The following is a 21,017-nucleotide window of genomic DNA, read 5'->3' as shown; positions in this document are numbered from 1 at the left end:
CTTTTCAAGCAGCAGCAGTTTGCAAGACAATTGAACTGAATTCTAAATTGAGAAAAGAGCATAAGCAGCACTCAATTTATATATTTACACATTTTATATTATGTATTTTTAAATGACCTTTTATTATTATCCAACTGCTTCTTTCCATCTCCATTGTTTAGATAAATAGGTCAAAAAGAAATTATTTCATCTATCACGGAGCCCATCACAAAGTGGGGGTTTTTATATCAGATGAGATTACCATGGAAATGGCTGTAGCAAATTATTTTGGAGACACAAACCAATTAAAATGCCATTAAGCCCGTTTATCTGAAATATTATCTGGTTCTTTGCCTAACTGAAAGGTAAACAAAGTAAGAAAAACGTCCCAAGCTTCAGACTTGTTGATAAGAAAGAGGATAGAAGGGAAAACGAATAGATATAATATTAACACTACAATTTCCCTTACTTGCATTTATGGGCTCTCAGTTTTAGCAGTCAGTTAGGTTTCCACCGGGTGAAGGAAGCTTTAAATAAAATCGTTAAATTTGAATTTTATTTGCCTAACACTATGAATTATGCAAAATGTAAGTATCGTTAGTACTTTCATTTTATTAGAAAGAGGAAATTTATTTGACCACAGTCACCATGATGAATTTCGGACACGGATCAGTTGAGGTGCATTCGATAATCCCAGAAAGTGCAAACTTCTTACTGGTAGCCCCACTTTTGGAAAAAGAATCGTTTATTTAGCGTAGTTTTACAAATATCTTGTTTTACAAATAATATCCACGTTGTGCTGTAGCAACAGAGGCAATATGAAAGTGTGCACACTCCCCAAACGTCGTCTCACAAGCGTTCCTTAGTCTTGCTAGTCATACTTACAATACTTTTCACAGCAAGTGAACGCAACGTGCATCCTAAATTTGTTTTATGTGACGTCAGGATGTGGACTGCCCAGCCAAGATGGCTGACAGCATCCCGTTAAATCCAGTGCGGAAGAACTCGAAGAGAATTCCTTATTACAACTCAGCCAGACTTTCAAGGTACGGAGGGACTAGCTGAGCCTATTTTTCCGTCGGATTATTAAAGAAACATTCGTTTGTGTAAAACGCTAACATTTGGCTGCCTCGCTTGGTCCCTGGGTCTGTGTTTGTGTGTCCTCGGTGGTGTTAGCTTGTGTTTCTAGCCAGTTAGCGCTGCTGATGACAGCTCCTTCGCATCTTATTCCCTAACAGCCGCTTGGTGTCTGTTCACATCCTTGTTTCTAAAGCTTTTAAGTTTCCGCTCTTAATAGTCCAACACAACAACGTCCATGAAGTCGCAGAAGTGTACGTTAGCGTACAGTGGACAATTAGCCACACAGCATTTAATTTCAAGTCACATGACGAGTTCTGTGTGTTTACCACAGGTTGTCACATGTTAAGCGTTGTTCCAAACTGAAGTCACCGTTCAACAGTTTGTTCATTTTCACAGACTGGGCGAGGACGATGAGCTAATAAAGCCCTCAGGGTGAGGAATGGACAGGATGTAGGCGCATGATCAGGTACTTTTAGACCAAGTAGTATTTACTAATTACATGTTTAGCTATTAGCGGCGCACTACGCTTCCAGTATTTGTGGGAATCTTGGGCACGACCTGATTCAGATTCTTGTTGTCATGATTTGATCCAGAATCCAGTGTCTGTTTAATAAGCAGAAAAATAGGGCGCTATATTTTGTCTCGTTCTGAAAAGCCCACTCCTGTCCTTTGCCCACTGAAGTAGAAATGAAGCACAACTTTTCTACATGAGGCTCTGACTTACAGAAACGAGCAGAGAGCATACGAGTTTGCAAAAAAAGTGACTTTGATAGTATGGTTTTGTACTATATTAATACCAATGACAAATTATAGTGCTGTGGCATCTTAAAATCACAAAAAAAAATTAAGTAGGAAAGACAAGTAATACAGTTAAAGGCAAAGTAATAAAATATAAATAAATGCGAGAGACTAAAGTGAAGTATACTATACAGTAATATTCTGTAAAATACTATAATGTGGAACTACATGTAGGTTGTCTATGAATGTTTACAAAATTAAATGTACATTCAGTTTAAGTTTAGTATATTGTAAATTGCAATTTGTATATACATATGTATATACATAAGTGTTTAGGGTTAGTATAAATCACATGAATTTGATACAGCACTCTGTCTTGTTACAAGGAATAACAATTTTGTCAGCATCTAACAGTGTCCTTGTATGAAAATAATGCATTGAACATGTTACTGGTTAAAAGTGTGTGTGTGTGTGTTCTGGAGTACGCAGGGAAAAGGGAAACTAGAGTGGAGTGATCTGCTGTCTTATAAATGTTACATCTCCAGCAGTGGAGAACAGCCCCTCTGCTGGGGAAGTCGTTATCCAAAACACTTTACGGGTGCAAGGCTTTTAAAATGAAATGGACATTGGACTGAGTGAATTACTTCACCCTGCCAGAGCTGTTTAACTTCCACAAGTGCAGCAGTCAGCATTGGGTGCCGGTCTTGTTTCTTAGTGCTGGATTTCTTTTTCTTTTTAATTTAGCCACTATTAGTTTCATATGTTGAAGCACTTTATGAGATGTGATCATGTTTATCCGCCTCTTCCTCTTGGTCCAAAATCAAATTTAAACTCACATTATTAGGAAAACACTTGCAGTTCTACATTCCCGTCCTTAATTCTCAGTAATAAAATTCATGTGACAGCTTATTGGGCACAGTGGTTAATTCTTAAACTTCACTGTGGAGGTTAGACTACTGCTACAGGGTTGCAGCCTTTCTCTGATTGAAGAATGAATGGTTACCTGACACTGCTTTTTCAGTTTAGTGTAATTTGTCTAGTATGGTTTTATTTATCACCCACTTCTAATTTTGGAGACACTCCTCTCATATTTAGGAATACATAAAGCTTTGGCCTTTTAGTTCTTGAGGCTCAGTATATTTCCAAAACTGGTTACTGTACTGGAAACTACACACACAATTAAAAATTTGCTCTTAATTTTAACCATTTTCTGCTCTGCTGCTTTGCTGCTCTTTGTTGCATTGCCAAGAGAAAATATTAAGCTTAGTTACTGACAGCATTCAGAAATTTTACACACCCTTCAGTAACCGTGTTACTCAAGTCGGCTTTCTTAAGTAATCTGATTTCTTAATTGTCAGGTAAATGGGGAAACCTAGTTTCTGCAATTGGGGATTTAAAGAAACTCGACTGCTACATTGTAAAAAAAAAAAAAAATGTTTTGCCCCTCAAATCCACCTTATACCATTGTTTTTATAGTGTGTTGTGCTAATGTTTATTGTGGATGTATGACTGTATTTTGTTTTAAAATGCAAAAAGAATGCATACAGGTACACACAGCCACTTGACTTTAAGGGATTTTCAGTGTTATTGTGCACTGCATCTGTCCACCAGATCTATTTTTCAAAAAGCATTTTCCATCATAACCAGTGTATTTATACATGCAAGTAAAACAGATAGTATTAGGAAGGCTCCTTTAACTGGCAGATTCCTCAATCAGAAAGAAGATTTAGTGTTCCTGCTTTAGAATTAAATTATACCGACTGATATAAATGGTACGAGTGTTCCCTGCAAAGATTTGCAAAGGCATCTTTTTCAGAGAAATGCTAAATATTTAATGTAGTGCAGATGTGATGATTGTTACTATATTTGTGTGTATCAAACAGCAAAATGCAAAGATAGAAAGAATAGTTTGACCATTTTTGACACTGTTTAAATATGGACAGAAAACAAAACAGCTACTGAGCTCATATGTCATGAGTTACTTGAAGAACAGGGAATCCACAAACCATCCAGCACTTGGCTGGGTAATAGTGGTGCAGAGCCTTGCTTTGAGTGTTTCACAGTCCATCCTGGCTCACATGGTGCATGCATAGATAAGAGGTTGCTTCAGATCTGAAAGTCCTCCTAATCACTAGAGTATCATTATTTCTCTGGTCCTTAAACTGAAGTTGCCAGAGCTCTCAGCTGAAACAGAAAGTCAGAAAGTACCAGCTTCTTTGGATTCTGCTTTGGCGTTTTGAGACGCTCTGAAGGGCTGTATCAGTGAGAACTAGTGCTGATGGTTGGTCTTAAGCTCATAATCCCACTGATGCTAGTTTTGTGCTTGTTCACGTGTCCATGTTTTTGTCGGTACAAGACACTTATTCACATGCTTTTCTGTATTTGTCATTCAGCAAGTGGTTACTGGTAATAGAAGCAATCAGATATTGTTGACAGACTCTTTGACACACTTGGTAACATCTACTATATTGTGACACTGGTATTTTGATAAAAATGTCCTTCTAGTAACAAAACATCTGATATAAATATTTTTTCTAGCTTTTATTTTAGTGTCCAATATGTCTTCTTGTGCCGGGTCAGTGTGGTGAACTTTGACAGCAATGAAGTTGGCAATTTCTTTCACACGCTGTTAACAACAGATGTTTGTTTTCCTCAATAGTTGAAAAATACTTCATATCAGGACAAAAGGTTTTTTTTTTTACTTAGTCTCAACCCAGAGATCTTTCTCTTAAACTCAGTTTAACTTCATCTGCATCACAGTCTTTAAGATAAAACTTCACAAAGGGAGGTGTTAATTTATTGGGAAGCATAGTTTTGTAATTTAAATAAAAGGGACACAGATGAAAGAAATATCAGAATAATGACCCCTAGTTAACATGCCTTGAATGTTTGATGATGTGTGTGCAGATAAATCACAGGTGTGAATTACAGTTTGTAACTGTTCATATTTTATAAAATAAAAATAGCATATTCTCAGCCACATGCTAACAGAATGTGTAAATGGTGACTTGACTTTATAGTAACCAAAGGGCAGCTCTTTATATAATAAACCTGATATACTTTTGGTACCTGATACTCATTGTGGTTTACAGCAGGCTGTGCAAGACTAACGATATTGAGCCGTGTGTCAGTAGAGGACAGTAGGTTTTAATCATTCATATTTTAGACACAGAAAATATTTTCATATTTCGTCTTTAATATACTTTAGACTCCAGGTAAATCTTTCGTTGTCATTGTATGTTGTACTCTAGAAGTTGTGTTCTACGTAATTAAATCTCTCTTCAGAATGTGTTATTGGCGTTCATGTAGCCTGGGATAATGTTAATAGAAGATGTACATCATGACTGAGTAATATAGGAACTAAACTGACTGTTTGAACAACCCTCATCTAAACCTTTCTTCAGACCTTTACACAGCCTCTGTTATATGTTTGTACAACATACTTGTTTTCCACTATGGCAATAGTTTGTCTTGCTGGAGTTCCATGTGCATTTCATGTGTTTTATTGTACTCTGTGCTTACAGATACTCTTTAGAAGATGAGCCCTCTAACCTGGATGAGATGCCTCTGATGATGTCGGAGGAGGGCTTTGAGAATGATGAGAGCGACTACCAGACGCTTCCCCGGGCCAGAGTCAATCAGAGACAGCGAGGCCTTGGCTGGTTCCTCTTAGGAGGATGGAAAGTCCTCTGCGGCAGGTACAGTATCTCTGCAACATTGCTTGATTTGTGTTTATAGTTTTCATCACCTAGCGAGTTGTGTTAGTGATCTATGCATGGTGACTCAAAGAGATGACGCACAAATCACTTTCTGGTCTCTTCTAGCTCGACAAATATTAAATGCACAAAAGCAGATAATGCTACATATATTCATCTCCTACAACATACAGCATGTTCTTTGGTATCTTGAAAAAAAACTTTAAGATAATGTTCAAGTATTATAACACTACTTGATGAGGAGATTTAGAAAGTACAACCTATCTAGGGCTCATCTCAAACATAAAGGCCACAGGGTATTAAATCGAGGTTTAGTCCAAAAGAAGTATTCAGAGAAAGGTCCACAGACATGTACTGCTTCTAAACTTAAATGATTTACTCTGCAGGACTGCAAAGTTACTGGGTTATTGTACTTGCATTGTACCTTTTTAGCTTCAGACAGTTGTCTGCATTTTGGCATTCAGTAAATGTATGTGTAGTTTATATTGTGATGATCTGTGTGGATTTAAAACGCACCAGTAGCTGTGCATGAAGTGAAAAGAGCGGATAAGGGCATGTTTTTGGTCGAGTTCCTCGATTTGCACCAACAGTCCAAAAAGATTTTAAGGTCAAACAGGGTGGTTTATCCAGCTAATAATTAATTTGACAGGTTTTGCCCTCTAAAGATGCTTCGTTGTGGCTAAGAGAGGAGTGTTTGTTTATGCCAGTACAAAAACATTTATCAACAAATGTTTGTGCAGCACTTCAGTGCCTAAAAATGGCATTTACTAATGGGGGGGGGGATTTCATGGAATATTCTGTTTTTGGTGTAGGTTTGCTGTTAGTGGTGCATCTCCCGATTAAAGCTGCATATTGATCGCTCCCCCCTCCCCAGCCCCCCACTAATGAACAAATTGGATTTTTCACAGCTGACCAGTTTGATGCTTTCCAGTAATTTTATGTGTGCTTAGTGTGGGATTATAAAACACAAATAATTCCCACTGAATAAGCCCTGACTGTTCAAATGGCATATTATTTGAATAGCATTCATTTGCTCAAATAATCGCGCTTATGAATCTGGACTCGGAGTGCACAGACAGAGAGAACATCACGGCCAATACAAACAAGACTTTTTACCAAAGTTGATTTATTTCGTTTCATGTTTTGCCAACTTGCTTAAAAAGTGGAAAAGCCAAGTCGATCAGCATGACGGTATACACTGACACTCTCCCCTCTTTCCCCCAGGTGCCAGTTTAGGTTATGCCCACATGAATCTGCTCTGATTGTAATTTACCCCCACTCTACCCCGCTGTTTGCATTTGATAACAGATATGCCAGATAAGCCTGAATGTAGTCATTAGCAGGTTAATAGAAAGTCACATACTTTTCAAAAGTAAATGTCAATCTACGCAAGTTTTGATAGTATCACATTAACAATGTAGCTACAGAGGAAAGGGCTGATGATTCCATGTTTGAAATGTTTCACATGAGATAAAACTGACACTCAAACAAGGACATCTTATTTCACACAGTATGTTTGCGTACACACAGCGGGGTCCAGTTCGTGAGGTAAACTTGACTCTTTTGGCTCCGGATGTGCCTGACTCCTACAGCCTTAGGGAGGCAAGTCCTACTGAAGAAATACAGACCTGTACAGAACATTAATAGTGCTACAAGCAAATGTCTTCTTAACAAAATGGTGTCAAAATAAGCCTCGAAGATCTAATTAAAACTGACTAGACAAGAGATATAAATAACAAAAGGACAGGATGTAGCAGGACACTGATGTGGAGCTCAGTAGCCATTAATGATGGGGGGGGGGGGGGAACACTAATGCAAAAATCTAGGTTATGGTTGTGAAAATATAATTACCCAGAAAATCCTTTTTCTCCTTTGTTGTTAATGGCTTGCTGATGTGTTAGTTTGCTAGTTAATCAGCCATTGTATCAATTAATCTCCGTTTCAAACTTCTCTTTCTTTAAAGCTTAAACATCCTCAAACCGTAATAACAGAATGATGTTATGTGTTGGCCTCCCATGTAGATTCTGTTTGTGGTGAGGAGTGTGTTGAACACACAAGATAATTTTTATTTTTTAATGCACAACCATAAAGCAAAAATGAAATTCCCCCTTTATTGATTTTTGAGCTAAATTAAGTAAAAATCTAAAAGGATAGGACTTGCCACTATATTCACTTTTTGGGCAGTTCACCTTTTCTTTGATACCTAAATCTTGCATTGCATTTGTCTAAAGCTGCATAGAACAATCTATATTACAGCTTTATCTATCGGGCAGTGCCTTTTTGTTTTTCTTTTACTTCCATTGGTTTCCTATAACCCTTAAAACAAAGCAGCCACTGTAATGAAAGGGCAGTTTGTTTTTCAATTTAAAATTTTGTTGGACAGAAAAATTCAAACATTAGAGGAAATGTCTTGCAGCGCTTCCCATCCTGTCACTCACTCACCAGTTTATGAGCTTGTAACCCCTAAACTGGCAACTAAACTGAACTAACACAACCATTTATGTTTACATACAGCCATAATAACCATATTCTTCTTCCTCAGCTGCTGTGATTGCCTGGCTCATATATGTCGAAGAAAGAAAGAGCTGAAGGCAAGGACCGTTTGGCTTGGCTGCCCGGAGAAATGTGAGGAAAAGTTCCCCAAAAATGCCATCAAAAACCAGAAGTACAACATCTTCACCTTTGTGCCTGGGGTGAGTAAACAGCAGAAAATAACATAAACTTGTAGCCTGTGTTAAGTTACTAAGCTGGGCTACATTTTAAGTCCTGATTATTGCCCCAGATGCAGCACTTATGGCTTATGCAGAGTCTATTATCCCACCAATATCAACTTTAATGGTCCCCTCAGTGGCTACTTATACTTCCCATTAAATATGTTATTTATTTTCACTGATTTAACAGTATGTAAAGTACAGTTAACTGTTAACTATTTGGTCATTAAATTAAGGGTTTACACTGTAGGGGACCATAGACATCCATCAGAGTTACTTATTAAAAAGCAAGTGATTCCATGATTAAGAGAACTGCCGTCTGCCCAGGCCATAAAATGTCAACTGTCTATTAGAGACATAGATATTCTCATTGATGGTGAACAAAACGGCTCTGTTTTTCTCCCTCCACTTTGAATTATTAAATACACTCAAATTGAGTTTAGCAGTGTGCCTTTTCCCTAAAGGTCAGGGTGTTCATTAACTGTAGAGCATCGTCCATTGATCCTATTGTTTCTGATAATCTGTGACAAGACACTAGACTCTCATTATTGCAAACATTATTCAAAATTTGACTTTGGTTGAAAACCGAGGCCTCTCTCTTGATAGATGGCCCATTAGGAAAGGATCTCTGTAAGTCACATGATGCACTTTGTCATGTACGACTGTTTTTCTTCTTCTCTTATGATTCTGGTTATCAGTCTGTCTTGTAATGTTTTTACCTACAAAGCATAGACAGAGGCTGATGTTACCCTGCCTCTTGAAAGAACACTGGAAATTCTCAAAGTGTCTGTTTTCCCCTCTTTTGGCAGCTGTCTTGGTTTTGATTCACCATGCTAACATGCTTATTGCTCTTCCATCAGGTTCTTTATCAGCAGTTCAAGTTCTTCCTCAATCTCTACTTTCTGGTGGTTGCCTGCTCCCAGTTCGTGCCATCGCTGAAAATTGGCTATTTATACACATATTGGGCACCTCTGGTAAATGCTATTCCCACAGCCATATATGTTGATATGTTGAGCAATATTTGTACTTGTTTAAAGATCTGTATTAAAAAGGTTTTTGTGTCTGAAACGATGTCCAACAAGGATTAATCGACTGTTGTGTATTTGTATGTGTTCTATGTCTTTAAAACCATCTTTAATGTGAGACATAAAACACACTTGGTGTTGAAGCTATTGCTGCATAATTGATACATTTACTGTCCGGAAAATAAATTGCTAAGTATTTTGATAATATGTTAGGCCAAAAGGCATTTTCTGATGCTACTAAAATATGAGGATTTGCAGTTTTATATCTTTGCAAATTTATATCTCTGTAGGTTTTGAACTGTTGGTTAGAATTTACATTGGGCTCAGATAAGTGGTTATGTGCACATTTTTCACACTTCAAAGGCTGAAGAATCAATTAATTAAGGAAAATAATCTGCATCTTATTTGTTATAAAGCCAATAGATCCTTTACATATTAGCAAAGTTTGACTGGAGTCATCTTTTCATTACATGGTGACAGTTCAGAATGTTTTAAGTGAAAAGCTACTCTGTTATATAGTTGAGAAAATCTTAGAATAAAGGCTATGTTATTATATCAGATTCTTGTGTAAATTAAGCTTTCTAACTGACCACGGTCTGAGAGATAAATAGTTTTACAAAAATAAAAATAATGTTTTGTCATTAGGGTTTTGTTTTAGCCGTTACTATGGTGCGAGAGGCTGTGGATGAAGTCCGACGCTACCAACGGGACAAAGAGATGAACTCTCTACTCTACAGCAAGCTCACAATGAGAGGTTAGTAAGCTGACTGAAATGTATCAATCTGCTTTCCTCTCCACGTCTGGAACTGTTTGCTGTCATTATGATAACGGATATAGTGTCTCGTCAAACCCCCCCCCATGCAATTCCGACCCACCACTCCCCTGGATCTACACTTGTAACTGAAGTCATTCTTCTTGCTGTAATTGCATCGATTATTTTTTTTTTTTCTTGAGATTTCTCAATACTGTATCATCTAAGATCTGTGTCTTTGTTGAACGTGTGGTCAAATCCCCTTGTGTAATATCTTTGACCATGGCTGAGAATGTAGCTCCCACACCTTGTGTGCGCTTGTGTGCATATACATACTCGTGTGCTTGTGATTGTAGTATAAGAACGAAGGTCATAGCAGTTAAGGCAATATAATTTAGAGTGACACTTTGTGCAACTGTTTTTGTCTATGCCTCAGATGAGAGATGAAAAGAGAATGGTATTACTTAATCATGCTAAAGATAATCAATCTGTTAAAAGTTGAGGGGAAAATAGAGCAATAACAAAAAGTGGCTTGTGTTCATAGTAATTTCTAGGGCTAAAAATCAATACCTGCACATTATTTCATTGCTGCAAAAAAATAAAAAATTAAGAATACTTTTCAGCATGAATTCTTTCTTTTTCACTTAGGTAAAGTTCAAGTCAAGAGTTCAGACATACAAGTTGGGGACCTGATCATTGTGGAGAAGGTAAAATGTTCTTCTTTCTTCCTGTAATCGTCCTCGAATGCGGGACCCTTTATATTTATATGTATGTAAAAGAGGTTTATATGGCTCCAGGTCTAACTTTATAATAATAGTAATGTAAATATTGTATACAGTACACATTCACCTCACCTCCAAAAAGAGACAAAGGTGATCATTTAATAACTGATTAAAACTGGGAAGAAAAACATAATGTAATATTAATAATTGGTTGCGTTCTAACTGAGATTGTAAAACAGATGATGGCTTTTAATGGTATGAAACTCCCACTCACCGGTTCAGGTTGTGATCTGGTTTTCGGTTCAGTAGAAAATCTACCTACTTGCTGGAAAGCAGACAAGTGAAATTTCATTTTTCCTTCACTTTCTTTTCTTCAGGAAGCTTTAAAGTGCTTTTGTAATAGTTGCCTGTAACAAATTTGCTTTCTCTTTTTATAGAACCAAAGGATTCCTGCAGACATGATATTCCTCAGAACATCTGAGAAAAACGGTGAGCAGGCAAAGTGGTGAGGTAATTGCATCAATGTGAGTCAGGACATTGCTAAAAAAACACTGATGCAAGGCAGAACTCAGAAATGTCTTACACTTAAATAATTCCACAAAATGTAATTGTTTTTCAACAATACAGTGTGTGAAACACAGAATACTGTACAGGTGAACCTTCTGTGCACTTAAACAAATGTGCCAAGATCTTTGGGGTGAGATGAGAAAAGTGACTTTTTCCCACACTTCCTGTCCTTTGACGGGAAGATGTGATTCATATGATTTGTGTCACATTGTTCAAGTGACTGATGATGCGGATTTCAATTAATCAATGAGCTGCGTCAGATCCTGGCTTTTTTTCTGAGGGGCATTGGGAGGAAATGTACTGAGGACATCATTTCCATCAATCTTTAATGTGCCAATATACTTGGCAGGGAGTAGTTGATGACTTTATGCCTCTGACACACTCACAAAAACACACATAAACACTCTTATTCTTTTACACACAGTCTCATATGCCTTGTCTTTCACATACACTCACACATATCTCAGTAGAGTTATGTGAAAAGCCCACCTCCCATTGCAGCCGAAGGAAAGCATGAATCATCCACCTTGTGTTAATGTTTTCCATCATAGTTCACCCTCCAGGGATAGTTTATGGCTGCCCTTTGCCCTATCTGTCAGATAGTTGCTCTCATCCATCAGTTTCATATGTAATATTACCTCAGATCAATGCAGGTCACGACTGCTCAGTGGTTATCGGCTTTAGCGGTATCCAGAGCAGTCAGGCATTTTGTGTTGTACGAGAGGCTCCACTGCACATTTTGTTATGCTCAGTATTCAAGGGCTTCCGAAAATGCTAAATTTAATGGAGGCATTTATTGAAATATGTCACTGAAAATCATAACTTTGCCGGTTTTGAAACGGAAATACAGCTTTTATCTTTGATTTCATTTGAGACCCCACTTTCTGAAAGCAGTATGATCTAATGGGCTTATTTTTGAGGTTTTTTATAATTAAGTTTAATAAATTAATGACTTTTCTCTATTTGTGCTACTGTCAGTGATGTGTGGGAACATACCGTTTAAGTAGCTTTTCTTTGATGTACCCGATTTATTTTGAGGATGAGCAACCAACACAATTTGTGACACATACAACAGTGTTGATATCATTTGTGTCCTGTGTTCAGGTGCATGTTTTATCAGAACAGATCAGCTGGATGGAGAAACAGACTGGAAACTGAAAGTTGCTGTTGCCTGCACACAACGACTACCAGCAGTGGGGGTACGTTTACAAAGTAGTGTAGTGAGTCTCTGGTAATAAACCATTAAATTAAGTTGTCTGTGCTCCGATGGAGACATAATCACTGATGACGGACAGCAGGAACAATTTGGACCTGACAGCAACTCCTTTTAACTGTTACTGATACTCGACACTTAAGATTTAAGTTAAGTTTTTTTATTTTTCCCCCACTTAATGTGATCACAAAATTAAAGTTTCAGCAAGTCTGTTGGTGGAAGAGCAGAGGCGTTCAGCTCAGCGTTCCTAAAAGCTAAAAATGGCAAGAGTTATCTGTGGTTTAGTCAGCATTTACCTTGAGATTATGTTATCTGTCAATTTCAAATTACGGGAAGTATTGGGAATTTCTCTAGAGCTAAGTTTTTGTTTTCAAGAGTTTTCTGCATGTAGGACCTCAGATTATTACTCACAGTCTGCTGATGTATTGGACAGCATTTAATACTTAAAATTATTTTACATCTTCTGCAAAACTATCTAGCGCTTGGCAGAAACTCGTTTCTCAATTCCTGAGGAACTATTTTCTCTGTGTTGTGGTATAAAGAACAACTTCAGTTTGGGACCCGTGCGTTTTAGCTACTGGTCACATACTATATTGTATGTTCATCACCTCTGATGCACTTGCAATCTGTGGACAGGACAAGCTGCTCTGAGGCTTGAGCCTGTGAAATGCTGGAGCAACACTATTCTCCATTGGGGGTTGAGTAAAATAATCTTCCCTGCTCCTCTCTAACCGCTCTGCCCATGTTCTCACCAGGAGAACACTATCTGAGCACGGCTGAGGTCCGCCTGGCCACTGCAGAGGCTGACTGCCTGTCCTGAATAATTTAATGTTTACAATCAATTTTGTTCCACTATGGGGGGCGGGGGGGGGGGTGGGGGGTGTTGTGTGCTTGACAGGTCATTGTAGGGATGACCGAGAGAAACAGATGTTAGCTATTTATTATTGTCTGTTCTTGTCTTATTCTAAACCTGAACAATTTTTTTTTACTAAACACATGTTTTTACATTCAGATTTTACAAAAACATATAAAACATGTTATTCTAATTTTCATTTAAATGTTTTGAAAAAAATAAGTCCTAACCAAGAGTAGTTCTTGGCCCATTCATTGGATTAGTTTTCATAGTAATTTATCATGATTGAAGAGTTTCTCTCCTCTCTTTCTGTCACGTCTCTGCCCCAGGACCTCTTCTCCATCAGCGCCTATGTCTATGCCCAGAAGCCTCAGCTAGACATCCACAGTTTCGAGGGGAACTTCACAAGGGTACAGTAGCTCGTTGACATATTTATAACCTGCAAAGCAAATCTTAAACACATGCAGATTTTTCTATAGAAAGTGGATTGACATTGAAGATGCTTTGACAAGTGACAACAATGAGAGCTTGTGTATCCTTCCAAGCCTATTGTCATCTCCAGCAGTCATCCCTCGTACATCACAGGCAGGTTCTCGCAACTCTAGGTCCATCCATCCCATCTTTCTGAGTTAAATCCCAACCCCCCCCACTTTTTTTTTTTTTTATTAATAGCAGATTAGTGCAGCCCCCACAGAGAGGAGAGCTCCAGTACAAAGGAAGTCTTTGTGGCCCGTCTTCACTCTTGGCCACACACCAGGCTTAGTGAGCGAGCACTTCCTCCGCTCATTCATCCTCTGCGGCCTTCCTTTGCATAGCGTGTGCTTTTAGTTTGAGCAGGATGGGAAAAAAATGGGTTCCCACAGATCCCCAGCAAATGAACTTACCTATTTATGAGGGTTTCTTTTTCCCCCTTTTTTTTTTTTTTTTCCTGAGGCGGATGTGGTGGTTTTGTTTCTGTGGTCTTTATTGAGACTCTCTGCAGTTATGAACACTGTAGTATGATGCCAATGTCAGAGCGGTCAAGCGTTCTGCAACCTGCCATTTATTTTTCATGCACCTCTTCCCATATTTGAGTGGCCTGGCAGGATGTGGGTGCTTAGGTATCATAATTATCATATCAGGCAGGCTATTTGAGCTGAAACTGGAGCCTTGACCCTGTACACCTGACTCAAGCCATTTTCAGGATTCGTCTTTATTTAAGAGAGAGAGTAAAAAAAAAACGAAGAGAGTGAAATAGGAGGCTCTCCAGAGGCTTATTTATCACTGAAATCTCATCTACATGCACTCCATACTGTTTTTTTTAAATGGAGTCTCTATCACCCTGCCAAATCTAGTGAACGTATTGATAAAGGGACTACTGTATTGCTTCAGTCTGCACAACTTTGTCAGGAGCTTGTGAAAATTAATGGCTCCCATTCTGTTCAAGTTGTATGTAATCTCACCTGATCTCATTTACCTCATTACTTTCCAGCTAAAATCTTTATTTTAAGGGCTGTTTTTGCCCTCAGAGTGTTTTGTGAAAATAATTATCGAGTGATTTGTTGTTGTTTTTTTTTTTTGTTTTTTTTATTCTTTTACAAGTTAATAGAATATACATTAATGTCATTACACAGTAAGAGGGGGACGGGTACTCTGCCCAACACAAGACATTTAAATTTAAAACAATACAATAACACAACATTCAATATGGAACACAAGGGGTTTAAGTTACTTACAAATATGTATGCAGCTGAAAATTAATACATCAGATTTCACATAAAATTACCCAGTTATGCTGAAAATGCAAATGTCTATAAATATATATATAAATATTACCAAAGCCAGTTATATTTTCATTCTTAAAGGTAAGAGAGGGAAAATCAGACACAATTATTTTCACCTTCAGGTTTCATTATTTTTTTTTGGTAGTGAATTAATTGCTTAACCACATTGATTCTTATACATGATTTTACTCTTATCTGCTCAAAGGAAAAACTGAACAATGTTTATTAGAAGTTGTCTAATTGCAGAAATACATTCGCAATATTGAGGTATTTCTTTTAAAGCAAATATCTCTTCACTGCCACTTGGTAGTTTTAATTTTTGTGTTGTTTTGTTTTTTTTCTTTTTCGCAGAAAAAGGGTTTGAGTAAAGGACACAGACATTTTTAAATCAAATTATTCACAGCCAACTCACAGGCAATGACTGAACCAAATACTTTAACAAATTTGTAGCTTATGTGTATTAATTCAATTTGGCTGTTCTTCCGAAGTAAAGCAGCAGCAGAACATTTGTTTTGAATGTGTGATCTGTGCTGCATTGAGGTAATAAATCTGATGTCATTAACCTAATATATTTGTCTGGTTGAGCATAATTTTTTTCACCCTGACCTCTAACCATTTCTAAAAATGTATTTCATTGGAATTTATTGGCCATAGTGTTCGAGTTTCAGAGGGATACTGACAGTGTTGACACATTTTCTGTTTAAATATATGGTTTCGAAAGCTTGACAGGTTAACTTGCACAAAGTTAAACACGTTTCTCTGCTATGGTTTCTGTTATAGGAAGACACAGACCCACAGATCCATGAGAGTCTGAGTATTGAAAACACTCTTTGGGCCAGCACAGTTGTTGCATCTGGTAAGTGAATGTTTTTATCTTTTAAATACGAAATACAGTTTTTCAATATGCTGCTTTGCATCCACAGTGTGTTATTTCCTAATATCATTGTAATGTTACTGTTTACATATGCTTCGATAATTGTGCACAGAGCATCTGTGTCATTTTTACCGTGACCATTACATGGTGCCACTCCACCAGAAGAGTAAAGACTAATGAAAAGGGTGAGGGTGTCTGGAGTGTGTGTAACCTCAACAACCTTGGTTTAAGTCCAGACAGGGCACCTCGCTGAAAGTCACCCACCTCTACCCACTGTAGTGGCACACAGCAGGGTAATCATGGGCCAGAAGAGATATATTTTTATTCCTTTAAATTTAGTAAATGGAAACAAACAAAAATGTAAACTTTGTTTTCTGTTGTGATTTTCCTTGAACTTGTGCAAAACTGTATTAAAAACGAAACCACTCTCGGTTTGATTCTACTTGCACTCAAGTTGTTTTGCACAAATGATTCATGACACGAGACCTGTTCTTGCTGACATGTGCTTGTTTGAAGAACACTGAGAGAGCCTCAGTTGAGGTAATCCTCTATCAATCCAACTAAGTGATTCCCCAAAACAAGGGTTCTGTCAGGTGAATGTTTTTGACGCTGCCAGCGATGGCCAACCCATTGATTGTGTTTTGGCCTGACCTTCACCAGAAGAATAAGGAAATATTCAGTAAAAAGGCACAACAAGTCTGACCTTTGGACCCCTTACATCATCTCTGCTTCTCCTTCACAGAAACGTAGTGGCATCTACAGTGGGATTCTGAGCATGTGTATTGACACTCTTATGTGCCCCAGTCTAGCTGTGATGCAAAAGTTGGTTGATCGCATATTTGCAATGTAGCACTTTCCGCAAGCTGAGCCACACATTATTTGTCACATTGCTCAATTTTTGTGAAGTTAGAAGTCAGCAAGAGCAATTCATCACCATTCTTTTGCCCATCAGCCCTTTTAATAACTGTTTTTTGTTTTTTTGTTTTTTTAACATATTTTTGACTTTCTTATCATTTTTATAGTTTTGGGATTTCAGTGGCACTATTTAGGTTTATTAGTGCCTGTGCTCTCCCGTTAAGCTCATTTTATATTAATGACTCATTAATCTTTTGTAATAAGGCCACTGTAATGAATTGGCAAATAAAGATGGCACCATATCGATTTGGTTTTATGAGCTTCAATAGTGTGGCTAAAGGCACTGAGAGTCTAAGCATATTAAACTCTTGTCTCTTGGCTTGAGTAGCAATGAGATGAAACTGCCTCAGCCTTATTGTGTTTCCTCCCATGCAGTTCATCTTACTTGACCAAGGTGTGTGTGTGTGTGTGTGTATGTATGTGAGAGAGAGATGGTGGGGGAGAGGTCCAGTTAATGAGCAGCATTACTTTCCTTGTCTTTCCCCTTGGCAGGCACAGTGATAGGGGTGGTGATCTACACAGGCAAAGAGACCAGAAGCGTACTGAACACATCCTATGCCAAGAACAAGGTGAATACTTTTTTTAACTTTAGCGTTTCACCTCAAAAGACATCAAGTTATGTTATTTGCTTTTGGAGATTCTGGTCAAAGTTGTTTTTATATGTAACTTGTTTTTTTTTTCTTGTTAACTGTTTTATCGCAAAGAATATGATTAGGAGATAATTTCATAATCCACATTTCCACAAATCAGTTAATAGTTTGGTGTAAAAATACCGGAGAATTGTTGCAGAAAACCACAGAAAAGTGTCTTCAAATAACTGAGCCCAACTCAATTATATACTGTCGTCTATCACCTAACAAGAATTAAAGTAACAAACATCACAGTTTAGAAGGTGGAAATATAATATATCTAACTTATTTTTAAACGCTACATACATTTTGTGTAAGATTAAATAAAATTTTATTTAATATGTATTACACTCAAATAATATCTGAAATTTGTTATTTCTTTTTCTCTTTTAATATACTTTTCATTCAAATGTTTATCTTCTATTCTCTGTGGTGAAATGCCAGGATGTGTTGCTGGATATTTCCTCGAGTTGAAAGGGGGTTATACTAATCATCATGGTTTTTTTTTTCTTGTCTCTTCGTGGAAAATGAATACAAACGTATTCCAGGAATGTCAGGTTATCCCAGCATGAGCAGAAATGTTTTGTCAGTGTTGCGTAGGTAGCCAAAACACCTAACACAAAATAACATATGTTTCATGTTCTCCTCATGACATCCTTTTTCCCCCACACCGCTCATCACTATCAATCACTGTGGCAAGTCGTTTTTTTTGTGTTTTTTTTTTTTTTAACCTTGACTTTCTAGATAAAGTTGGCCCTGTCAATGCAAAAGGTCAGCGCTGGTAGCTAATTAACCAAAAGGGAAATTAACTAACTGAGGATTTAAATGACATTTTCAGCAGAATGTTAATCCCACAGAATCCCCATTGTGCGTTTTGTCCCCAGATTGAGAAGATTAATGTAAATTTGATACTAAATATAAGATTTTACATGGAAGATGGTGTGACTAGATAGACACGGGTCAACTAATAGAGCCGGGCATCTACAGGATGAATCTGCCATACGGTGACATTTGCACACAAAGTTATCACCCACAACTGTCTTTACCTCTCAAGCTCTCCCTGGCACAACATAGCCCTTTCCTACTGCAGCACAGTTTTGACACCGGTGTCTTTTATTAAGAGCACTGATGTATGCGACAGCTGAGAGAAATTCAATATTTCAAGGAGATGATGTCAGAAGTGCCAATATAGAGACTGGAGATTGGGGGAGAAAGTCGATACAGTGCGGCTAAAGTCGCAAGAACGTTTTGGCCTCAAATAATCTGTTGTGACACCAGCCAGGACAATGCCTGCACTTGATCATTCTGACAGGGCGTCAGACATGGATTCATTCTTTGTTTCAGTATAGTTAGACAGACCTCTGTCTGAGTAAAGAGACAGAACAATGTCATTTGACAAGAGGTTACCCTTCCGTAAAGATTGTGTGTTTGAAGTGAATATCAAGTCCCAGTACTCTGCGCTCTCATTATGTATCTCCAACTCTGTTGCTCTGACAAAATAAAGTTTTGTTGTAGATCTAAAAAACAACAATCCTAGTTTATTTTCTGGACTTTCTTGATTTAATGGTGCCACAAGCATTTAATGAGACTCTACCCACCCACTAAAGGCCAGATATTCTTTGGATTTTTAACCCCATGAATATTCATGCCCTGGGGCTGCAGTTCTTCATCAGATTTCACACAGATGCTAAAATACAAGCCACACAGGCAGATCGAATCATTCCTTTTACTTTTAAAGGCTTGGAGATGAATGGAGTAAAATATGCACTTTTATTCATTGATAGCATCTTTAGGTTGGGGTAATTGAGTCTTCTCTCCCCCCCCCCCATCCTTGACTGAATGAATAATGACTTCATCCGATCCCCAGCAAGGCTCGGAAATTTAGACTAGCCATTGTTCAAGCAGAAGGGGATCCTTTGCTTTTCAGCCATGCACTGTGCTCTCTGTCTTAATTTTTCTTCATTTTAATCCACCCAAACCCTCTATTTTTCTCAATAGCTCAACCATGAACCATGTAGTGAGGCAATGGGGTGGGGAGATACCCACCCTCCTGATCCCCTTACCCTTCCCCTTACCCTTCCCCTCTCCACACCCCTCTCCACTCTGCTACTGGGAGTTTAACAGCAACTGATAAATCAGTCACACTGGTCTCCCAGCTCTCCCAGTCCTCAGGGGAACGGCCTTGGTGGGGGTTTAGGCAGTGGAGGAATTTTGCTGCTTTTTATATGTACTCCCCCCCCCCCCCCTCCCCACCCTTTCAGAGCAGTTCCTTTATTTGAATGAGGAGAGATGTTATGTTCTGCTGTTTTTGTAAGCGTGGTACGTCAGATGAAAGCCCTCTGTGTACAGGGTTTTGCTGTGAGTGCTGCCAGAAAGGGGAAGGCCGCTTCTTTATTTGACATCTTTTTCCCACATGCTCCATTGGCTGGGAGATACACTTGAAAAATAAAGGACAACTTTGACCCCTTTTTTTTTTTTTTTTTTTTTTTGCTCCTTTTTTGAAGAGAACCATCTCAATATGGGAACTTTTCCTATATTTGAGGCCTTTTGACCTTCTATTGCATTCAAGTACAATACTTCAGCTTGAGGATAATGAAGTTTGTAGTTTACCACAAAATGGTGCCACCAGTAAACTTATTTATGCCATACACATGGTTTGCATGATAAAAGCCCACAGCTCAGAATGCCTTTCATTGGCCTTGTTTTTGCCCCTGTGTTAGCATATTGTGATGTTCTGGGAACAGATGGAGGGTCTTAAAGAGTTTTCTTTGGTATGAGTTGTTATGAAAGGGAATAAGGTGTTTTCTCTTAATCTCCAGTCTGCACTTAAACAATACGTCACCTTAAAATATTAAGTGCATTACAGTGGAAACCTCGGGCCTTGAGCTACAGAGTACAATTTACAAATCAATTTTGCATACCACTTGTTGACAAGCTTTGAGGAAATAATTAAGGCAAGTGTTTTGTAATATATGCTTGTTTGACCTATGACCTTTGCCTCCATAGGTTGGCCTACTGGACCTGGAGCTGAACCGCCTCACCAAGGCCCTGTTCCTGGCTCAGGTGGTTCTGTCTGTAGTCATGGTAGCGCTGCAGGGCTTTGTGGGCCCGTGGTTTCGCAACCTCTTCCGATTTGTGGTGCTTTTCTCTTACATCATACCTATCAGGTACCTCCCTGGGCTCAGTGATAGTCTTCGTTCTTTGACATACATCTGAGCCTTGTTCTTTGATGTCCTCTGCTGATAGCCAGAAAAATGAAGTTTAAACAGCGACTTCTTTTTAAGAAGTGGAAACTTTTTAAAATGCCATCACTGCCTTGAGATTTTAGTTTATTCTGCTGCTTTTCTGCAAACATTTTAGGAACATACCAGTACAGTTTTGTTTGCTTTGGTTGTTTTGCACCTCACATGCAGGTTGCCTTGAATTGAAGCGTCTTTCAAATTATTAAAGTTGTTGTTTTGTTTTTTGTTTGTTTGTTTTT

At 38.2% G+C, this 21,017-nt stretch overlaps 1 protein-coding gene across 4 annotated transcripts in view; it reads left to right on the top strand.

Annotated features, from left to right (window-relative positions):
• Window positions 1-906: 906 nt before the first annotated feature.
• The window catches only part of atp9b (ATPase phospholipid transporting 9B), a 36,614-nt gene continuing 16,503 nt past the window's right edge, over window positions 907-21,017 (top strand). For 2 of the 4 annotated variants that reach the window (XM_067493776.1, XM_067494016.1), the window contains exons 1-12: window positions 907-1,025; window positions 5,322-5,495; window positions 8,056-8,206; window positions 9,085-9,198; window positions 9,895-10,003; window positions 10,649-10,707; window positions 11,160-11,211; window positions 12,394-12,488; window positions 13,685-13,765; window positions 15,899-15,974; window positions 17,400-17,476; window positions 20,543-20,703. In XM_067493776.1, coding sequence (XP_067349877.1) covers window positions 946-1,025; window positions 5,322-5,495; window positions 8,056-8,206; window positions 9,085-9,198; window positions 9,895-10,003; window positions 10,649-10,707; window positions 11,160-11,211; window positions 12,394-12,488; window positions 13,685-13,765; window positions 15,899-15,974; window positions 17,400-17,476; window positions 20,543-20,703 — 1,229 coding nt within the window. In that variant the 5' untranslated portion in view covers window positions 907-945. Of the gene's footprint in view, window positions 1,026-1,455; window positions 1,526-5,321; window positions 5,496-8,055; window positions 8,207-9,084; window positions 9,199-9,894; window positions 10,004-10,648; window positions 10,708-11,159; window positions 11,212-12,393; window positions 12,489-13,684; window positions 13,766-15,898; window positions 15,975-17,399; window positions 17,477-20,542; window positions 20,704-21,017 lie in introns of all 4 variants that reach the window. The other 2 variants (XM_067493942.1, XM_067493863.1) reach the window with 2 other exon arrangements.

This window comes from Channa argus, chromosome 1 (assembly GCF_033026475.1).
Source record: "Channa argus isolate prfri chromosome 1, Channa argus male v1.0, whole genome shotgun sequence".
In the NCBI taxonomy this organism is placed as follows: Eukaryota; Metazoa; Chordata; class Actinopteri; order Anabantiformes; family Channidae; genus Channa; species Channa argus.
The sequence above is the reverse complement of the archived record's forward strand: the minus strand, read 5'-3'. Positions and strand labels throughout refer to the sequence as shown.